Source organism: Equus przewalskii, chromosome 15 (assembly GCF_037783145.1).
Source record: "Equus przewalskii isolate Varuska chromosome 15, EquPr2, whole genome shotgun sequence".
NCBI classification, from domain to species: domain Eukaryota; kingdom Metazoa; phylum Chordata; class Mammalia; order Perissodactyla; family Equidae; genus Equus; species Equus przewalskii.
Window position 1 is genome coordinate 85131517 of NC_091845.1, and position 23563 is coordinate 85155079.

At 45.4% G+C, this 23563-nt stretch overlaps 1 protein-coding gene across 1 annotated transcript in view; it reads right to left on the bottom strand.

The window, feature by feature from the left end:
* CLRN1 (clarin 1) overlaps positions 1–17972 on the bottom strand; it is an 82311-nt gene extending 64339 nt beyond the window's left edge. The window contains exon 1 of the mRNA XM_070576382.1: positions 17948–17972. Coding sequence (XP_070432483.1) covers positions 17948–17972 — 25 coding nt within the window. The remainder of the gene's footprint in view (positions 1–17947) is intronic.
* Between the last annotated feature and the right edge of the window lie 5591 nt (positions 17973–23563).

Below are 23563 nucleotides of genomic sequence, written 5' to 3' on the forward strand. Positions count from 1 at the left end.
CAGAGAGTCATGAAATTCTTCCCTCATGTGATGCGCTCCCATCCCAGGAGGGGTGAGGAGATGCCAGACAGCCGGCTGGCAAGGCAGTTTTGGAAGTGCCTGCTGCTTCAGTGACAGCCCGGACTAGAGGACCAGTAGACGACCTTCCAATACTCAGAGCCTAGAATTCTGTAAGAGGGAGAAAGCGTCTTTCTTTCCGAAGGAGAAGTTCTTTTCTCAAGTGAAGATGGGGAGAGACAAAAGAGCCATTGTTCGATTTGCCTGCTCGGAAACCATCACGGCACTCTTCCTTCCGCTTGAAGGGCTTCACATTTGGCGTTCTTGGGGTTCTCCAATCATGTCTTCCTACTCTCCTCAGGCCTGGCTCTCCATCCACACTAGATGCTGCAGTCACTCAATCACTCCCAATTTACCTGTCCCCTCTCCTTCCCATGGTACTACAGGAGTGTGCGGAACTTCCCCAGGAACCAGAGATGACTCTGGAAGGCCACAGAAATGTAGACAACCATTCTGTGACAAGAGGGTGGCTAATTCTGCATCAACGCCTCTGCTCATCAGGACTAGGTGGGAGGAGGCTCCTTGAAGTACCAGCACGTCCTTCTTCTAAGTTAAAACTTGGTATGGGAGGGGAGGCTTGGAGAGCTCCACTCTTAAAAATACAAGGATAAGAGACAAAGTATGAAAAGAAGAGAGAATGTGTCAGTCCAGCAGGACTTGAGCTAACCCCCAAGAAGGGATCCAGGACCTGGAGAGAAAGTTCTACCACACGATCATTTTGCTAGAACCTGGCGCTGAGCTGCTTCTTCATGGCTGTGATTCCCGTTGTCCTGTCTTTGTATTCTCTTGGAAAACTCGTCTATGCATAGCCCCCTGCAGTCAGCCTTGTAGTTCCTGGATCCAAGTGGGTCTGGGAGGAAAAGGAGCCGGAGACGTGGCCCCAGGGGGCTGGATTACAGAGGGTGACTCCTACATGCTCTGCTTGCCTGGCCTGGATTCTAACCAGTCTCTTCTACCTAATCATTGTAGACACTCCTGACCCCTCATCCGGTGGCTGTCAGCAACTCTGTGTCCCCCACGTCCTCTCGCCCTGCTTCCACTCCCACACCCTGAACTGCTGATGTGGAAACCTTGGAAATTCGCAGACCTGAGTCACTACAAGTTTAATCATGCTCCCAGCTGAGCCAGCGTCACATGGTCCCCTGGTCAGGAAATTTCTCATCCCTCTGAAAACTCATCCTTCTATGTCCCCACTCTGGTTGTTTCCAATCTAGTCACTCAGCGTGACTCCAGTCCCCCTCCCAGAGGACCTCGCCTCCCTCTGCAGTGAGGCTCCTGCACTTCAGCTGTTCCGTCTGCAGTCACCTCCCCCTCAGACCACCCCGTGTGCAGAGGGAGTCTTTCTCTCCGTTCTAAGAAGGAGTTCTTCCCCTAAACTCTTGATTTAGCCTCCTCCTGCCTTCTTGCCCCCTCAGTCATCCTCCTAGACTCTGACTTCTGTCCTCAACTCCAGTTCTGTATCTCTAATTGCCCACAGGACACATGTGCTGTCGTCACATCACCAAGTCCCGTATTCCACCTGCCCAAATGGAACGTGTCGTTCATCACAACCTGCCTCCAACATCACCATCACCAGCCCATTTCCTCAGGTCCCTCCTTCCCTCACAGCCGTCGGGCCACCACGAGGTGACGAGCGTGGGAGGAAGGCCAGGTTCACTGCAGAGACGTGGCCCCTCGTGGTCAAGCCCTGAACCACAGGCAGCAGCTGCTTCCCTCCAGACTTCTGGTAATTGGACAAAAATAAAAAGGCTGGTTTGAGCCATTGGAAGTCTGGCATTCTAGTAGTTGAACTAAAATGCATACCGATTAAACTGGCATACTGATTCCAATCGACTTCAGAGCCAGTGTTCTTCCTGGGGCAGCTCAGTAAGACAGATCGCTGGAATTTAGAATGGCTCTGGATGCACGACCTGCACTCAAATACTTGTTAAATAAACGGATGAATGAACGAATGACTACATTTGACTTCAAAGTCTTTTTTTTTAAAAAACAAACATTAACCATTAGAAACCTCATGAGTAAGTTCAGAGTTTAATGTTATGTTTTATAGAGAGTGCCTAGGAGATTTCCGGTCTGATAAATTTAAATATAAATAACCTTATGGGATTTTTCTCTTTACGAGCAGAGGCATTGATGAATAAATTTTGATTAGACTAAGACTTTTTATTTAAGGCAGCACAGTTGCAGCTACAATAGGCTGGGAATTTTCTGGTCTGTCATAGGGGATTGTGTGGATGGGGTGTCACCCTTTTGTAAACCCAGGATGACTAATCAGGCCTGTGTTCCCAGCCCTGGCTGGGAACTGCTCATTTGGCAAAGTGCCAGCATGGTCGGTCAGGTCCTGGCTTCCTAAATCTGCGTGTTTCTAACAAGAGCCTTCATTTCCTGGGCTGAGCTGCTCCAAAGTGTTTGATAACTGAGGCGGAAAAGATGAGTTTGCAGAGGGATGAGGTATTTCCTGACCAGGTGACCAGAAAAGTGTCGCTGTCGAGCCATATCTCATGCGTTCTAGCCATCAGATTTTGATTACAAAAAGGAGGCCCGGCCAGAAGTTGTAGGTGGGAAAGAGGGAAGCTTCGTGTTTTCCCGCTCACTTACATCGGTGGTCCTCAAACTGTCTCAGGGTATCCACCCATGTCTGTGGTTGCTGATGCCCAGGTGGGCCAGGGACACGGATTTCAAACTTCTGTGTGAATCAAAAACCCCACTGTTGTTCGCCATGGTTAACCTACTAACAAGGACATGTTTTAAACGTACATTTTAAAATTTCCACCAATAAACAGTACTTCATTAGTTTCAGATAGCAAGGTTCCAGCAAGGTTTCATTTTTTAAAAAGATTGAAAACTGCTAAGAGGTCAACACGATGGAGGATGCCTGCTTAGGGAAAAGCGATATTCCGTGCCTTAGAGAGAAATTTTACAAGTTAAACGAAATAATTTATGTGATAACGTTTAGCACAGTACTTGGTACAAAGGTTAATAAAGTTCAGTGGAAGCAAAGAAGGAAGGATGGAAAGAAGCAAGGGAGAAAGGATGGAAGGGACGAAGGGAATGACCGGCGTAGTTGAAAGGGGGTGTGCCAGATGCCGTGGGCTTGCCTCTCGAGATTCGCTTTTCACCCCTCTGTACCCTACTGTCTGTCGGGAGGCTGACCTGCACAGATACATCACCAGAGCTCCCTCCTTGCCTTGAGCTCCAGTTCGTTTGGGCCAATAGGAAGCTGGTGGGAGCCTGGCAGGAGGGAGGAGGTGCGAGGGCAAGATCAGGGCACTTCCTCCCCGGCCCTTCCTTAGGCTGTGCTCCTTCACTGAAGCCTGCTGCTCCTCTCAAGGCAGCCTCTTCACACACTCTCCTTCTGCGTTCTGATATCAACGTGCTCCCCTTGTCTCTTTGGGGCTGGGGTGGCGTGATGTTGTGATTTATAATAAGAAATATGATTGATAATAAGAAAAGTGATCGGAGAGTTGGACCTTTCCGTCCCACCTCCCTAACCTCTGGAGAGGGGAGAGAGGCTGGAGATTGAGAATCACCAATGATCTAATCAATCGTGTCTATGTAATGAAGCCACCATGAAAACCCAAAAAGATGAATCTAAAGAGCTCCCAAGGTTGGCGAACCAGGACGGTTCCGCATGCCCCTGTGCCCAGCCCCAAGCTCCATGGGGACAGCAGGTCCTTTGTTCGGGACCTCACCCTGAGTATCTCTTCATCTGGTTGTTGATTCTTATCCTTTATATCCTTTGTAATAAATCAGTAACCTCGTGAGTAAACTGGTTTCCTGGGTTCTGTGAGCTGCTCTAGCAAAATAGTTGAACCCAAGGAGGTCTTGGGAACCTCTGATTTATAACGAGTCAGTCAGAAACGCAGGTAACAACCTGGATTTGGGATTGGCATCTGAAGTGGAGGGCAGTCATGGGACTGAGACTTTAACCTGTGGGGTCGGATGCTTTCTCCAGGTAGGCAGTGTCAGAATTGAGTTAAATTATAGGGTACCCAGCTGGTGTCAGAGAATTGCTTGGCGATGTGGGGAAGAAAAACCCATATGTTGGAATTGGTCCCAGAATCCTCAGGTGGTAGCAACTCCACTGCTACTGACTCCAGGCTTTTGCGCTGTCCTTCGTCGTTCCCCTATGTCATGCCTACACTTTTGTAAGTACACGTCTTACAAATGAACTCTTGACAAATTATTCTAACTAGGGGTTGCCATTTGTTCCTGCTGAACCCTGACTGATACGGTGAACGGATGTGTATTCTTTGTTTGACTCTCCAAAAACATTCCTTACCATTTCCCCCGATGTTCTGTATCCCGGGAGGCAGATCTCTGGAGACCTCTAGTTGGGTTTGGCCGATAGGAGCCACCATCAGGAGAGCTGAGGGTAGGAGGAAAAAGGATGGATTATTTATCCCCTGCCGGGCTTTGGTTAGGCAGTTGTGTTCCTCTACTTAAGACCACAGCTCCTGCTGGCCAGCCCTGCTTCCAGGGCTCAGCTCTTATCGGGTCTGTCACTTTGCCCTTTCAACTCTGTGGATGGGTACAGCTCCCAGTATGGCTCATGCCTGAGTGCTTTGCCATTTCTTTTGGGTTCCTGTAACTCTAGCCTATTTTTGTGAAATAACCCTTTTATTAAACTCTCCTCAATTATCTCTAGTGTGTGTCATCTGTTCCCCGCCAGGACCCTGACCGATACAGCGGATTTTAAGACTCGCAGCATTATATGCAGATTGGAATTTTATTCACTGCCAATGATTCATTTTTAAAGGAATCTTAGTAATGCTGTGAGATTGTTTAAATTCAGACAAGTAGCAAAGACAGTGTTTTCCTTTTTTTCCCTCCTTCCTCTCTCAAGATAGTAAAGTTCATAGAGCAGAAAAAACGATACATTAGTTGATTCCTTGTCCAGCCCAGGCATAGTGTGTGGCCAGGGAGGAGGCAGGATGACCGTGCCGGGAGGTGAAAAACTAGCAAGTGAAGCATCAGGAGCTGTGTAATGAATTCATAACATGTAGCCAACGGAGCGGTAAATCTTCAACTCTAGAATGTATTTCTACTGAAGGACATCTCAAAGATTTAAGCTCCAAAGGAACATAACCAATAACATTTTGCTCTTGAACATTCAGCAAGTCAACTACCCCCGTGGAAGGGAGTGCGAGTTTCTCAGTTTAGAACTTAGGAGATATGGATGTGAGAAATAAAAAGGAGTAACAGAAGGATACCTCATGGCTGCATGGTCCAGGATTCCTAAGACACTCCAAGTTTGAAAAACTCGTTCTCTATTTAACGTCTTTCAGAGAACATCAGCCTGTGTCTCCTGATCACCGTCACTTAACAAGATAATGCAAAGCAACATTTACTGAGGGTCCATTCTGTATGAGGCACTGTGCTAGGAACTGTGGATGCAAAAATGAACGAGCGTGGCAGATGAATACACTGATGACCCAAATCAGAGCAGACTATGATAGCCACGCAATCAAACTCTCAGAGCATAAACACGAGTGACTTGGGATCACGGAAGTGGCCCTGCTGCATCCTTGTATCTAACGTTAATTCCTCAGGCTGCAGTTTAAACCCAATTCCATTTCATTTCTAAGAAGAGATGGATAGCAGCTATTCACTATCTTTCATGTAATTGCATCTCACAGGATAATTTAACAATGACTTCACCTCTCTGCTCCCAATCCTTCCTGCTAATGCACCTTCGTCATCCCAGCGTAGAGATTCCAGGTCTTCTATCCTATGGGCATATTTCCTTGGCACATCCTGAGAGGCATGCAAAACTTTGAGTTGGAGGTGGCCCCATTTCAGGGTACTAGCGGGATAATGATCAGAGTTCATTACATCTCCCCACTGTAGGGGTGCTTCATGGTCTTTTCACCTATCAACACATAGGAAATAGTAATATTTTTAGGCTCAACATTGGACTAAATGGAAGAGATTATTTGTGGCTGAAGGCAAAGAGCCCAGTACTATGACTGTCCCAGGTCCTGCCTGGCCATCCCAAGATCTGCGAGGATCTGTGTACCCCATTTGCTGCTCGGAGACTAGGCATTCCTGGCCTACAGAATGGAGTCCAAACGCCTTTGGCTGGCGTGCCAGGTGACACATCAGACAGAAGTCCGGGTGGAGGCCTTGTTACCTGTTTTGTCCACTCTGGACGCTGAACTCTTGACTGTCTGCGCAGTACAGATGCCCACACATAAAACCATATCCAGAGGTGTTCTTTACCTTGGGAGTTCATGAAGACGGCAAAAGCTGATGCCTGAAGCCACACTCGGAAATGAGAGCTCTGTAAAGGTTATTGTACGTAGTCATTCAGCTAAGCATAAAGGAGATATATAATGGGTTGTCTTATTTCTCTCTAGTTGATCCTCATTAAGAAACTGGTAATAACCTTGAACAGAATTCCTCTGTGTGCTTCCCACTATTGGATTCCTAGGGGCCTGTGTAGGAAGCTAGCTTGTTACCGCAGGTTTTTATAACTCTTGCAGAGAGTTCTTAGCTTCTGAACATTAGCCTCAGGAATGATTGTTGGGAGATAAATCTGTCTCTGGACCTCCCGGAGTATTCAGTACCCCTGTGGGATCGCATTATTTGGAGCTGCAATGGGGGAGGAGGTAGGAAAGAGCGGACTAAACTTCTGTTGGTGTGAAGGATTACTTCCTTCCTCTTTGGCGTGGGCTCTGAAAGTAAATCCCCCATTGCTTAGATGGCCGGGCCGTGGCTCTTCCTGGGTAACACCTTCAGCCATCCTCTCTCCACGATAATAGTCCCAACGCTATTGCTTCATCAGCCAGTGATTGGATGATTCACCAACCGGATGCTGCTTACGTTTCTGTCTCCCTACTACCCACCACCATGCTTCCTGCTCCCTGGCCACAGCCACTTTCTTAACTTTTCTTGCATCGATTTTTCCTTTTTAGTCTTTGTCTTCCTTCTGCTAAAAAAAAAAAAACCAAAACCTTTACCAATTTGATTTCCTGGTAGACATCTACTCATGAAAGTCTGTGAGTCCTTCCCCAGCTTCCTGGTGGAGTAAGTTCCTTCCCTCCTTTTATTCTCACCTTATGATATTAGTGCATACTTCCTCTTCCACCGTACTTATCATGTTGAATTATAATAATAGCTATCTATTTGTTTGTGTCCTCCCTCACTCCCATGAGACTATTGACCTTTGAGGCTGGCGATGGTGTTTTAGTCGGCTAGGTATTCACAGTGCCCAGCACACAGCCTGGCGTGGAGAAGATGCTCAGCAAACATCAAATGAATGACTGTAGGGCAGGAAGAGCTTCCACCAACCCTAGTGAAACTCTTCTCTGGCTGGAGGGGCAGAGACTGTAGCAGAAGAGAAGCCTTGAATACAATCTGAGATTCTGTATTGAGGTTCTTAACATTTTCACATGAACTTGTTAAGGTAAGATTTGCCCAGGTAAGATCATGCATGTTTAGGTAACGTCATGTAATCATGGTCATAGTTCTTTAATAAAAGACATTGTGGTTTCCTCTGCTTGGAGCTCTCCTCCCCATGCCCATCCCAAACCAGCTGATTATCTGACCTTCCTCAATAATTGCGCTGGATAATAAAGATCTGTTTATTGAACTGATTTCTCCCACTAAATTATAAATCCATGAAGACAAGGTATATGTCAGTTATGTTCATCACTGCATCCGCAGTCTTACAGAATGCCTAGTATGTAAACCATGCTAAACGTCTTTTTTGAATGAATGAATGAATGAAGTAAGCTATTACTGTTGGCTCAGCCAGGGAGTTGTTACCCAGAAAAAGGTAACTAAATTTTACTGGATGGAGTTTCAACAATGTGGATCCAGCTGTTTCATAAGTTAGTGGCGAGGCTGGTGAACAAGATACGTTTGGCAATACTGTAGAACCTTGTAGGAGAAGACAGTAAGTCAGTGTAGATTGCTGTAGCAAACTCTGAAAAAAATGTCCCTGCTGGCTTTCATATACTTCAATGAGAGCTATTCTTGCAATGATTTTAATGATTCATTTGTGTTGCATCATATCCCTTCATAGGCAAGAATACTTTTACTGTTTTACTCCTCAGAATGTTTTCCCAAAGCAGCTTCCTGAGAGTAACAGAGGACCTTGGATGGTGCCACACTCGGTCCTCGCTGCTCCATGGTGATATTGCTGGAGGGGAACGTTTGTCTGTCACTATGCCCCCACAGAAGAAGGTTTGCCTTTCATTTGGCAACAATCTTTCAGACTGGACGGTTATATACTGGTAATTCAGAGAAATGATGCAAATGGCTGATACATATCAGAAAAATGTGCCTCTACCATTTTTTGCCTGATAGGCAAGAATTTAAAAGATTTCTGATAAATAGTGTTATAAATATTTATAACATTGCTGCAAGATATGGGGAAATGGCTCTTTCTCACTCAATGTGGAAAAGACTATAGATCGGTACAGGCTTTTTATGGAAAGCGCCTTTGGAAAGACAAAGACCCAGGCACGATGTCATGTGCACACTCCTTCACCCAGCAATCCCACTCACAGGAAGCTATCTTAACGATACACCCACCGGAGATGGCTCCATACATGTGTAAAAATATTTATCATCGCAACTTTTTTTAAGGGCGCGAATGTGATGCTGTGATTTAAATGGGAAGAAGTAAAACTCTGTGCACCGCCTGTGCAGGAGAGAAGAACCCTGGAGTCGATCCCCCTGAGAGGGGTGGGCTCGTGCCTGGGGGCCGGGGGAGCAGGCAGATTTGAGGGGGTGGGATCTGTAGAAAGAGGAGCCAGCCTCTGGACAGCCTTAGCACTATCTTACATCCAGAAGAAACATCATTAACTCAAGGAAAATCTCCACTAAAACCTCCCAAATGTGCACCAAAGGGAATTCCACTTACCCCAAGCAGCTCTGCTTCTCAAGTCCTTACCCGCGTCTTTCTCATCTCTCTCGTTACCTCCACCCTTCTCTCTCTCACACACAACTCTCTCGAATTCTTCTAAAATCAGTCTACGATTGTTCTTAAAAATCCCAAATGTGTGTGAGGTTTATCTCTCACTTTTGGAATCTTCCTTTTTTCTTTACCTGCATCTATACGGTCTTACCTGATTATCAGTATAATCAATGGTATGTTTAATGCCGTGATTCTGTTCTTCCTCGGGCTCTCTCCTTTGTTCTCTCGGTTCACCGTCTGTATTCGTTTTCTGTCATCTAAGAAATCACCACAAACTCAGGGGCTTACAACAGCATGAGTTTATTACCTCTCAGTTTCCTTGGCTCAAGAGTCCCGGCGTGGCTCAGCCGGATCCTCTGTGCAGGCTCTTGCAAGGTGGAAATCAAGGTGTCTTTGGGGCTCCAGTCCCCTCCGAGGCTCAGGGTCCCCGTCTAAGCTCACGTGGTGGCTGGCAGAATTCATTTCCTGAGGCTGTAGATCTATGGTGACTCACTCCCTCACTCCTGCAAGGCCAGCGGGACACAGGCTCTGACCTCAGGCAAGGTCGAAGCCCTCTTTGAAAGAGTTCACTTGATTAAATCAGGCTCGTCCAGGATAATCTCCTTTACAACGAATTCAGAGTCAAACCTAACTGTATGTTTAAAAGTCCCTTCTCTTTTGCCACGTCACCTAATCACAGGCATTGTAGCCCATCGTATTCACAGGTTCCACCCACACTCAAGAGGAGAGGGTCGTACAAGGATGAGGGTCATTAGGGAGTCATAGATTTTTGTTTAACATCTCTCTACCAGCATCACCCCTGTATCAGTTTCCTTGTGCTCCTGTAATAAACTGCCACAAATGTAGTGGCTTAAAATAGAAATTTTTTCTTCTATAGTTCTGGAGCCCGGAAGTCCAAAATGAGTCTTACAGGAGTAAAATCAATGTGTAGGCAGGGCTGCTTCCTTCTGGGGCTCCAGGCAGGACTCTGGTCCTTGTCTTTTCCCGCTATTGGCAGCTACAGGCATCTATGTGGCTGCATCACTCTAATCTCTGCTCCTGCCTCTTTGGTCTCCTGCCTCCCTCTGACCACTGTGGTGACATCGGGTCCACCTGCACAATCCAGGACAATCTCGTCTCGATAGCCTTAGTTTAATCACACCTGCAAAGTCCTCTTTGTCATATAAGGTAATACTCACAGGTTCTATGGATTAGGACATGGCATCTTGGGGGGCCATTATCCACCCTGCTACACCCCGCTCCCACCAGTAGAGATAATCCCATTTTTTAATGTCTTAGGTTAACTTTAAATAGTTTTCCATGCTCATTTAATTTTACACACACATACATATGTAAACACATATTTGCATATATATACATATATATATATATATATATATATATATATATATATATAACTGGAAGGTTTGGGTCATTGTTTAATGAAAGTGCGTTTGAGTTGTATATGCTTTTCTGCATTTTCCTTCTCTTACTCAGCAAAACCTCATAGAAATCCCTACATGTTATCTGATTTAGCTCTAATTTATTTTTTCAAATTTGCAGCATAACTTTCCACAGAATGGATGTGCTATCATTTATTCAACCTTTCCTTTACTGATGGTTATCCCTTTTGTTTCAGGCTATGTTTTGGCTTTGTTTTAGTCATACACGCAATCTGCAATAAACATCCTCTCACAAAGATATCCTTGTACTCCAGCGCCTTCATTTCCTGGGATGGGTTCCCAGGAGTGGAACTGCTAAAGCAAAGGATAGTTGTACTTATGATTCTAGTATGTGTTCCCAGGTTAATTTTCTGAAAATCTGGAACAATTCACATTTTTACTGCCCGTGTTTGAGTATCCTTTCCAGTACCCCTGCCAATAAGTATTATTAGTCTCTTTAATGGTGGCTAGTCTGATATGGTACCTTAATTTGAGTTTCCACACTTACTAGTGTATGAACATCTTTCCACGTTTCGTATGCTTTTAAGTTGGATTTGCTCTTCTGTGAACTCACTCTTCTTACCCTTTTTCCATTGAGTGGTTTGATCATTTCTTGTCAATTTGCAAGAACTCTGTGAATATTACTATATTAACTGAGGTAACACTAGTTGCTGAAACGAAAACCCAAATCTCAGTGGTTTAACACTAGAGAGGTTTATGGGCGATGGGATGACGTACTTGGCTCCACGTAGTCTTTCAGAGACCCAGGTTGGCGAGGACTCTGCCATCTTCAACAGCGGCTTCCTAGCTCACCCCTGGGTATCAACATCCAGCTGGCACATAGGAGAAGAGGAAAAGGCTTTTAGGTGGGAGGCTAGGTCTGGAGCAATGATCTCATTTCCACTCACATCCCCCTGGCCAGCACCTAGGCACTTGGCCATACCCAACAGGAAAGGTGAGAATGTGGTCCACGTGTAAGTCCACAGGGGCAGAGTGGAGATGAGGAAGGGATTACCAAGGGGGCAGCAAGAAACCTTTGGGGGTGATGAGTATGTTCTTTACCTTGACTGTGGTGATCATTTCATAGATGTTATACGTATGGTAAGACTCATCAAATTGTACACTTTAAGTAAACACGGTTTATTGTACCTCAATAAAGTGATAAAAATATGAAGTGGGAGAGAATATGTCTCTTGAGGAAAAGGAATCAGTTTTGTGAACGGCTAGCCAGTCTCTCTCATAGTTACATATATTTATGAATATTTTTCCAAATTTGCCATTTTTATATAGTCAAATAGATGTACTGGGGTGGGGGACAGTGTCTGGCTTTTTGGGATCGGTCAAGAAGGTCTTCTTTGTCCCTAGATTGTACTTTCAATTTCCTAGATTTTCTTGTAAGATTCTTAAAATTAGTATTTGATTTTAGTCTCTGTCTTGCTGGTTTGATAAATTTTCTGCTCAGTCTATTTTATTCTCTTGTGTTCATATGGAAATTCTAATGTTCTCCCTTGTCCTGTTAGCAAACACCTTCTCTACTCCTATTCTCATGATAAGACACATTCTCTTTTCTCTGAAAACAAGCCAGCAATTATTCCCAAAAGATGAACTCAAAATAGTCCAGAAGGCGCTTGTTTCTTCCTCTGCCCTCTGTCTTTCCCAGATGAGACCTTGGCAGGGCTGGTGCTCACCCCTCCCCCCTCCCTAATGCCCAGGACTTACTGGGATCATTCAACACTTTAGTTACAACAATAAAACGGCCTTTGCAGCATGCTGCTTCTGTTCCAAAACCCCTTGTTTAACGCTCATATTTCACATTCCCAGAGAGTCTTTCATTACGTTCATTGCCAATATTTACCAAATACTCACTATGTGCCAGGCATAGTATAAGAAGTTCACGCTGTTATCTCATATTTTTACAACTCTATGAGGCAGGTACTGTTGCTATCCTCACTTTACAGAGGAAGAAACTGAAGCATAGAAAAGTTAAAGAACAAATTCACCTACAGCCAAGGATTCCAACACAAGGGGTCTGCCTGAGAGTCCAAGCCTGGGGTTCGGGCACTAGCAGCATGGACACACCTGGGAATGTGTTAGAAATGCAGAATCTCCAGTCTCCCTCCCAGGTCTGCTGAGCTGGAATCTGCATTGTAACAGGATCCTCAGGGGCTTCACGTTAAAGTTGATAAATGCTGCTCTTCGCCCTGGTGGGCCCTGTGGATTACCTGGGATCTCTACGCTCTGAATTCTCGCATGTCCACACACACCTTTGCTGGCCCAGTGAGGTGAATGAGCACCTGGTGGGACAGGAATTTCGGCTGCTGTTTTTTTTTCTCCTAGTCGTCTATACGGCCATTGAGAAGTATTGTGAGAGTCTTACTCTTTTTCTTTTGTAGGCAACTTTTTTTTTTTTTCTGTTCTAGGAGCATGTAAGATTGTTCTTTTTATCCTTAGAATTCAGGAATTTTTGCAGGATATGCCTCACTGTGTATGCTTTCTTATCAATCATTCCTGGAAATTGGTGAGCCCTTTCAATTTGCAGACTCAGATTTTCATTCATTGCAGGGAAATGTTCTTCTAATTTGTTTAATTATTGCCTCTCCTCCATCTGTTCCTCCGGCTCCTCTGGAACACATGTTATCTGCTGGTTAGGTGCCCTTGCTGCGCCCTCCGTCTCTTCCCTCTTCCCTAATGATTTCTCTCTCTTTAATTTTTGCTGTGTTTTGAGATGACTCTTCAATCTCATTTACCAGACCACTAGTAACTCTCCTTCAATTTATCTGCTGAATTGTTTAGATGGGAAGTCATGGCATTAGTTCCAGAAAATCTATGTGTGTGTGCGTGTGCATGTTCATGTGTGTGTGTGCACATGTGCACGTGCATGTAATTACTTTCATCTCCTTAAGTGCTCTTTCTTTGATCAGTTTTCCATCTGTCTCTTCCAGAGGCTTGCCTTGACTGGACATGTATTCTGCTTGACCTGAGTGGTCTTCCTCTCTCTGGCTGCTAGACCACCTTAGAGGGGAGAGGTGTGTTTGCAGCGTTTACCTGCCCCCTGGGCTCGTGTTTGCTGCTGGAGTCGTCTCTGAGGCAGTATTCCTGCAGGTGGTAGAAGAGGGAGCAGCCTTTCTCCCACGAGGCTTCAGGGTAGAGGCCAGCAGGCTGCCAGGCCCCTCCTGAGCCGCCTGGAGGAAGCCTGCTTGCTCCTCAGCATCCTACACTCTCCCAGCCTCAGGAGCAGAGAGGACTCCGCCCACTGGGTCAACTTCCTCTGGGCATCCTGGGAGCCGAGGAGGTATGGCAGGCTCATAACCTATCAACATAACCTAGCAAAATAACCTATCAAATAACCTATCAAAAGGGGGATGGCTGAACATGTTATAGTGCATCCACACTATAGTGCTGTACAGTCACTAAGAAGATTAGGGTAAGTCTGTTACGCTCTGGTATGGAATAGTGTCCTTGATACATGGTACAAGGGAACAAAAGAGGCTTCAGAACATAATGAATTCTATGATCCCATTTTAGAAATATTCTATGTAAGTCCATATATACGCTAAGGCTTTTTGATTGCAAGCAACAAAAAGTGGTTGTGGTTAGCTTAAGCAAAAAATAAAATTGCTTTTTGAATGAGTACTGAAATAGCTAATGAATTGGTGGCAAACATTGGGTCATCAAGGTTGAAGAATGGGAAAGAAAAGAACCAGGGCCACATGAAGGCCTCAGAGGCCACGGTTTACAGGTGTCCTTAGAGCACCTCCATTGAGGTGGCTCAGCTCCCAACTCCCAGCCTCTCTGATGCTCCACTGGACAGAAGGCGTGCAACTGCCTTGGCTTGAGTGAGGTATCCATTCTTGGATCAATCAGCCATGTCCAAGAAGTGCAGAAAATATGTAGAATATTCCACAGACCCGTCTCTGTGTATCTCGAGCCATTCTCAAAAAAAGGAACGTTACTGGGGGCCTGGCAGCCACCACACAAAAAGTCCAAACATTTGATCAACACACACACACACACACACACACACACACACACACAGATCTGAATACCCATCAAACTGCTACTTCTAAAAAGTGGGAATGAATATGTAGAAAAGATGAGGGGGCAGAATTTTTCTCTTTTTGCTTGAAATTCTTTAATATTCTTGGAATTTTTGCAGAGTTTTATTATTTTAAAAAATAGAAGAAAGAGAGAGACAGAGAGAGAACCTCTCCTTGTGGCTTAGGCTGCTCACAGCTTGCAGGCTGGTTTCGAAGAGATGGGAAGTAGAGTCCATGCTTCCTTCTAACGCCTAGGTTTGGAAGTTTCAGAGTGTACTTGTACCATATGCTATGGGTTAAAGTCGGTGATGAAGGCAGCCCAGATTCAAGGGGAGGGCATGTAAGTCCCAGTCCTTGATGTGAGGAGCAGCGTGCATGTCCAGGAGGGGAGGAATCGACGGCAGTCATCTTGGAGGCCTGGCCACCACACCCGTACAAGGCGGTGAAACTCTGTGGACATTACTTGAATACTCTATATTAGTGATGTCACGGTTTCGGTTCTAACTCATGATAAAAGTGTCTTGCTTCCATGTGTCCTGGAAAATATCCCACATCTTCAGATTATTGGTTAGTTATCAAATACTTCTGAACAAATCTAGAAAAATTATTTTTTGATTTTCTGTCTTAACTGCAAATTGTAAGCATTTGCCATGTAAGAGATTTCAAGCAGAATGGAATTATGCCAAATAAAATGTGAAAGATCCTTTTAGTATTCATTTCCTCCTTATCCCATTGTTTATCCCCAAATCTACCACTACTTCTTAGAAAAAAGTCACAAATATTCTGGATTTTTCCCCATTTACACTATATCCAGTTTCCCCTATGATTAACATCTTACGCTGGTATGGTACACTTATGATTATAAGTACAATTATAATTAATGAACCAATACTGATACACTGTTATTCTTTAAAGTCTGTAGTTTATTCTGATTCCCTTAGTGTCCATGTCAGTTGTTTTCTGTTCTAGGACCCCAGCCGGGATGCTGAAGCACATTTAGTGTCATGTCTCTTTAGGCTCCTCTAGACTATGACGGTTTCTCGGACTTTCCTTGTTTTTGGTGACCTTGACAGCTTTGAGAAGTACTGGTCAGGTGTTTTGTAAGATACTGTGTACTGGGATTTGTCTTGTGTTTTCCTCATGGTATGGATAATGGGGAGGAAAACCACAGAAGTAAGGTGCCATTGTCCTTGTGTCACATCAAAGGTACATACTATCAACGTGACTTATCATTGTTGGTGTTGCCCTTGATCCCCTGGCTGAGGTCGTGCTTGTCAGGTTTCTCCAGGTAAAGTGCCCCTCCTCCCCCAGCCCTGCTCAATACCACTCTCTTGGGAGGGAAGTCACTGCAGAGCCCGCACCGAAGGAGGGGGGAGTTATGCTCTGCCTCCTGGAGGGCAGAGTGTTACATAAATTATTTGGAATTCTTCTGCACAAGGGATTTGTCTCTTCTCTCCTGTTTACTTATTTATTAAATCACTTATTTATATCAATATGGACTCATGGATATTTATTTTGTACTCTGGGTATAATCCAATACTACTTTATTTATTTGCTCACATTGTTCCAGCTTTGCCCATTGGGAGCTCTTTCAGTTGGCTCCTGTGGTCCTTCGACATGCCCCCAACAATGGTTTTATTTTGTCTCTGTTTGTTCAAGCACCTCCTTACTTCCCGGCACTGCAAGATGCTCCAGGCTCATCTTGTACATTTCCTGTCCCAGTCTTAGAATCATCCATTTTTCACAGTGGTCCTGGTTCCTTTATCGGAGAATGGTGTTAAAAACCAAGATCTTAGTGACACACATTCTTTTTTAAAGTGTAAAGAAAAACTTCCCAGCTTAATTTGGTTCATCTCGGGTTGATCCAGTTTGTCACTTACCAACATTGGTTAGCTGCTCCTCAGCCACCTGGCTTCTCTTCTTCTTGTCTACCAATCAAATGTAGATTTTTAAAACTTCCACTTGGAGAAAACTTCTTATTTTAGAACTTGAGAATAGCGAATTAATGGGTAACTTTTGGGAAAACCTAAGGCATTGGGAAGAAAATTGGGCATTACAGAAATCCATTTACATTTTCTGTCAAAGACGTCATCAACTTGCCTCAGATTTCCTATAGAAAGCAGACGCGAATCCCTCCCACAATGCCGCTGTGCTTGTGTGCGGGCAGTGTGACCTCATTAACAGACAGACCGCTGGTTATTCAGTTTACACACCTAAACATGTGACATTGAAAGTTACCCAGTTAACACAAAATCAAGCAGTAAAAGGTTTGAAGAATAGTCTTTACAACTGTGAGCCGTCTGCTATTAGACCAGAAATGTAAGCTCGGCCGCAGCAGGCTGGCCCATCATGGTGTGTGCCGTGGTGTCCAGCTTACCACAGGGTCCAGGGTTCCTTGTGGGACTTTTCCTGTGAAACCACCACAAACCAGCCGTAAGCTGCTCCCTCTGCTCCTTTCAGGCAAACACTCTTTGCGCTCCCCCCACCCGTGTCCCGTCACCTTCTCCTTTTCCCACCAGTCTTTCTCATGTCATTGTCCAGTCAGTGGAGCCATCTCCTTGAGATTTCCCTCATTTTCTTACGCCCTCAGTTTTCTGCTCCGTTCGCGGAGCTTAAGCAGATGAAATAGAATTAGGAAATATAGTCCCAGCAAGAATCTCCCATATTTTTCCTTGATTCAAATTGTAAAAGGAAGACGCGCAAGATGAAAACAGTATCTCCCACCCTCAGCGCAAACTGGTTCTCTTTTTTTATCAGAATTCAAGCACGTGGAATCATGCGCATAAAGGAAAATGAATAGGCTTTGAAGTCAGGAGAACCGGGTTTGAACCCTGGCTCAGCCATTGATTTGGGCAAATCCTGCCCTTCTCTGAAGCAAATTTTTTTTATCTGTAAAATTGGAATAATAACATCCTATCTCCCAGAGTGGCTGCAAGGCTGATTATTTAAGTCACATAATAAAAGCTGGTTCCTTCCCCTTCTCCTTCCTAAGAAATTTTATGTACGAGAAAACTTCTTGTGAGTTTCTCAATCTTTGATATGACTCTGCAGCCAAGTATTTCTTTCTAGTCTGTTAAGCAGGAGTCACAGAATGATAAAAAGCATCTGTTTTATGGATGAGCAAACTCTGACCCCCAGAGGTGCGGTGACTTGACCAAGATCCAGCCATTGACGACTAGGATGCAATCCCAGTGGGCTTCCAATTCATTCTTGGAATAGCTGCTGAAAATCTACCACATGTCGCATGCCATGCGAGGCACCAGGAATATAAAACTGGAAAAGGCGTAGAGTCCAGAATCTTCTAAAAGAGATAAACACATTCAACAAAGCTTCATATGATGGGATATGTGCTAATGTTCCTCCTGTTGAAGTAATTTAAGAGCCCAGGGCTGCATCTGCATCAGAATGTGAATGTGAAAATCAATTGATTCCAACTGAAGAGGCTGCAGGATGCTTCCGGCCCAGTCAATGGAAGGGAAGTGACTTAGCACAGGGTTTCCTCTCACCCGGAAGCCTCATGCAGTCATTCATGTACGCTTTCATTCCACAGACATTCATAGAAGACCCACTCTGTGCATGCCATCACGCATGGAACCTGGGATGTAAAGATGAACACAGGAAGATCGCTGCCTCAAACTCAGGAACGGGAGTCATGTAAGTTGACAGCTTTCTGAGCCTTTAATATGTCCGCATTCTAAAGCAATCTTAGGAGTAATCTAAGCTTTAATGTGATGTCTTAAATCACGTACTTTAAATTAGAGCCTTATGACTTCAAACGTATGTCTTCATTACGGAGGAATCTCCTCCTTTCCATGCAGGAGGGAAAGGCGATTCTGGGAATGTGGTCAAGATTCAGATTTAGTCTTTAGCTGTCAGGAATAAGCAGTCTGAACGGCCATGGTCGAGAATTGATTTCTAATGCCTGTCAACATCATTGCAGTTGACTTTCAAATCTCACATCTTTTCTCTGACCCTGAAATAGAAATGATAAACTTGACATACACACATATTATGTTATATATAAGTAGTTTTTTAATCAAGTCATACTAACTCAACTAGTTCACCACTGTTAAAATACAATTGCAAAGTTATCAAATTAACGTTATGACAAAATTGGTGTTTATTAATGGGTTTTTCTTTTGTTTTTTCTTGCATCTTCTGAACCATTTTCTCTGAAAATAAGCCAACCTCCCAAATGCTAGGGTGTTAGTGTCAGCACATAACAGCACTGATGGACTAATCAATTTCTTGCTTTTTAGCTTTATCTGCAGGCCCTAGATAAACATTATTTATTCATTTTTATTTGGAACCAGCTTCACGGAACTCCACTGAAAGGATGTGAGATACTATTTTATTTCTATAAATATCTTCTGTTAGTGAGTATAGCACACAGGAAGAAGTGTTGCTTTCAAAGATTTATAATGACCTCAATTACAATGCTTTGAAGAAAGGAGGTGCAGAGAATAATAAATATTCTGTTGATACTTTTCCTCCTAGCCTTGCTAAGGTCTCTCTTCCCCGAAGCAGCTCTAGTCTTCTATTGAGTCAGAAAGAAGAAGAGCCCATGTTCTTTTTTCTAAATTCCTTTTTGCAATATCAAGAGGCCTGCAATGGATGGTAGAACTGTCAAAACAATTTGTGAAGAAAAATAAAAACCCTCCTTTTCAGAGCGCAGTGTCTCCATTCAGTGTTTCTGCAGCCCAACCCGGAATCTTCCATTGAAGCCGAGCCACCTCTCTACGGTAGGAGAATACACCCCAGGCTTGGATTTCAGACCATACAATGCTGGTATAGGAACCGGTGTTTGTTAGAAGTAATATCTTTTCCGGGGGAAACTTGATCACGGGAAAACCTCAGGTAAGCAAACGCTCCAGGGAATGGCAAAAATCAATGGCCTTGTAGAAAAGGTCTTTCCCTAAAGGTCAAATCCACTTTCACTGTAAGGTGCGGGGAGTTCTTTATATAGAGCAGTTCTTAAAGTAGTGAGGGATGCCATAGCTCCTTTCCCCCCTTTAATTTGTAAAGACAAAGCTATATATAAAATCCACACCTCTTCTTGAGGTTTGTATATAAACGCTAAGTAAAACTGCTTTCAGATCCAACTCTATCAGTGACACTGGCATATGGAAATGGAACATGAGTTACTGGTGTCTATTAACATGCTCTGTTCACCCAACGAGCTATAAGGTTATAGGACTTCCTATGTCAAAAAAAAGAAAGAAATGAGGTGACATTATTCATATTGTAAAACACAAATTTTGATAAATTGTCTCTCTTCTCTTCGTGCATCTCTCTCTCTTCCCTCTGCCTTCCTACTATTGCAATTTCTGGCTCCCATACATTGCACTGAATATCTGGGACAGATCAGAAAATATCTCTGCAAAATATAGGAAAAGGAAACACTTTCTTGGGATGTAGGTATTTTAAAGTGCTCCACTAATCATGACCATTATTGTAATTCTTCTGTTCATATTAGGCAAAAGATAAGGGTTGAAGGCATACGCGTTTGGCCTCCCTCTGAGCCAGTTAACAGCATTTGGAAACAGCCATGCCTTCCCCAACAAGGCCTCCTACTCTGATTACTTATGAAACCTGTCTCTGAAGAGAAACTGCTGCCACAGATCATATGGTCTTTACAGCTTTGATTTCTTGGCTCCAAAACCAACAAGATGTTTTTTCGCAAACTGAACTACCTCATCCCGCATCACAGCAAGCCAGGGTAGCCGCTTGCTACGATGCTTTCAAGACGGGAGGCTGCAGGTTCTGTTCCTGAACTGCACTCTCAGAGCCCTCCCACCTCTGAAACTGTCAGTGGAGAGCCATTGCTCATAGCTTTCTGTTCCTCCCGAAGGATCAGGTTTTTTATTGGAATTCAAGTCAACCGTCATGCCTGCTCTGGGCCAGGTATTCCGTGGTGCACTCTGAGCAGAGCCCAAGAGCTTCCCCAGCCTGGGCCTGGGGCTCCCTCCTGCTTGGAAAGCCCCCTTCCTCCAGTCTCAGCCTTCAGCCCTACCGGAGCCTCCCTTCTCTCCGTCCACACTCAGCCACATCTCCACTGACTCCTTCCAGAGGGACTAGCATCTTCTCACCCACCAGAGACTTGAATTATGCGGGAAGAGGAACCTACCCGGGCTGTAACCGGGAGACTCGAGTGCTCCACTCGGAATGGCAGACACCAGTTCTTTTGGCTACTTTGGGGCCAGCTTAATCCCCCTTTCCATACACACCTATAATCCTTGCTCACTACTCAGGTATAATCTTCTCGTCCTCTCCCTTCTGTCCATCCTGCTCTGGACTTCTCCCTCACACTTCTTTCCTGCCTCCCTCTGCAACCCTGTTCTACAGTTAACAAAATCCCCCATATCCTCAGCTGCTTCCCTAAAGGCTCCATCCCTGGCCCCGAGACCAGCCTCATTCTAAATGATGCTCCTTGGCCCCTAGGCTGCAGCCGGTGTAGTGACAGCTGCCCATCCCCCAGTCCCCAGAGCCTCCACACCCTTCACCTCCACCCTCAGGGAAGATGGCCCCACCCTATACCTTTGAGCCTCTTGCCCTTCACCTTCGGGCCCCACCTCCCCATCTTCACCAGCCACCTTAGCACTATCCCTCTCACCCAACAGCCTCTATTATTCAACCGGGGTGGCTTCATATCCAAATGGATGACTGTCTAACACTCTGATCTCTGTCGCGACGTCTTCTGGTTGATCACCAGCCTTATTTCCTCTTCATCCCAGACACTTGTTTCCCAGCCTCCCTGCCACGTGGGTGTGGTCACGTGACCGAGTCCTAGTCAGTACAACACGGGCACAGGCAATATATGCCCCTTTCTGGCATGGGCCACAGTCATCCCCATGCCTGCTGCCCTTTTGCTGACTGGAGTGGAGAACCTCAGGGTGGCGTCAGGACCCACTCGTAGAAGATGCCAGAAGCACCAGGTGAAAGCAACAAGGGTTCTTGAGTCACTACTTGGAGAAGAGCTACCCAGTGAGGAACACCCACATCAGCCTGCTGTGTGAGTGAAGAGTAAACTTTGCTGTATTAAACCACTGAGATTTAACCACCCAGCTCGGTCACAAATCACCAATTTTCTCTTCACTGCAACCACTCTGTTACCAATCTCTTCAACTCCGTTTACATTTGTCCTCCACTAAACTCATCTGGAAAACCCTCTACCCTGGCTGGGTCCAGTTCTCTGCCTTCTCTGCCTTTCTACTCAGAGGGTCAGTGCTCCTGAGGAAAACGACCCCACCAGGCCAAGTGTTTCATGCGTGGGCAGTAACCTGAGCAGGCCTCAGTGCCACCAGAGTCCTGCTCTGTTTTGCTGGTCGCCTCTCCTGTGCTCTGCTCTCCTCAAACCTCAGACTCTGTGCCCAACCCCACCAGCAATGTGCCAGCCAGCTCACACAGCATCTTCCTCCTATCTTTCCTTCCCCCAACCACCCGCACAGCGGAAGAGCCAAACCACCTTCCATCCAAGGCCCTCCCTTCACTGATGCTCTCCCCTCCAGCCTTTCAGACGCCCTCCCTTCTGTAGCTACAATGTTCCTTCTCTGCATGCCCCTCCCTATAAGCATTGAACATGCTGTCCCACCCTCACTGTCCCCATCCTGCTCCTTAACACTGTCTCCTTCCCTTCGAAGATAAACTTCCTGAAAGAGTGCCCTCCTTACCACCTCCCCCTCCTCTCCGCCCGCCTTCACCGTGCCAGTGAAGCTGTTCTCACTGAGATCGCCAATGACCTACTTGTCAAGTCCTGTGGACACTTTTCAGCTCTTACCTTATTTGACCCTCAGCAGCATTCTACAGCATTGGCCATTTCCCCAAAGGAAAGCCATCTTTTCCTTTGGTTTCAGTGACTTCTCACTCTTGGTTTTCCCTCTACTTCCCAGGCTATACCTTCTCCACATATGTCTCTGTCTAGCGTCTTCTTTAAATGTTCAGACTTCTTTTTGTCTTCGCCATTCTCATGGATACACACACTCTCAAGGCAATCTTATTCACTGTCATATCTTCAAGGATTCTTTCATCTGATGGCTCCCAAAGTGGAAATATCCATCCCAGATTCTTCTGTGCAGCTAGGGATTTGTCTTAGTCCGTTTGGGTGGCCACAACAAAAACACCGCAGCCTGGTGGCTTATAGACTACATAACATGTATTTCTCACGGTTCTGGGGGCTGGAAGGCCCGGATCAAGGCGCCGGCACACTCTGTGGTAAGAGCCCTCCTACTGGTTCGTAGGCAGCCGTCTTCTTTCTGTGTCCTCACGTGGCAGAGGGACGAGGGAGCAATCTGGGGCCTCTTTTATATAAGGACACTAATCCCATTCCTAAGGGCTCCACCTTCATGACCTAATCACCTGCCAAAGGCCCCACTTCCAAATACCATGCCACTGGGGGTTTGGGTTTCAACATATGAACTTAGGGGGATAGGAACACTCAGTCTAGAGCAGAATTCCTACGTACGACTCCATATTGAACATCTGTCTCCACTTAGATGTACCTGTGGCATGTGGATCTCAAATTTCCCAAAGCTAAACTCATGATCGACCCTTTCCATGCCCCAAAGCCTTCCTTCTCCTGCTGTTGCTATCCCAGTGCAGGGCCTCTCCGTCCATGCAGGAGCTCGAGCCCAGAAATTCAGGAGTCACCTTTGATGCTGCTCTCTCCCTTAAGCCCCACGTCAGTCCCTCAGTAGGTCCTGTTGACTCTTCTCCTAGATGCCTCTCGAGTCTATTCACCTGTCTCAGCTCCCACAACAGTAGTCTAGTCCGGGTACCACTATGTCCTGTCCAGAGCAGCCCAGCAGCTTCCTAAGCAGGCTTAGGGTTCTCATTTTCCCTCTTACTGATGCCTTACCCACACGGCTAGAGTGATCCCTGTCTGAAATGCGAACACGATTATCTCCTATCCCCACTTAAAATGCTTACTGACTTCCTCCTTCCCTGAGGACCACAGAGTTCCTAGACGCCACCCCCGACTTATAGAAGGGGAATCTACCAGAAAAATTCATAAAAATTCTCGTGATAACACTCACCAATGGTGTTTGCTAAATTTACAGCCTCTTGGACCCCTTGCCTGGAGAATCTAGTTCAGAGAGCTTGAGGTGGGGCCTGGAAATGTGTAT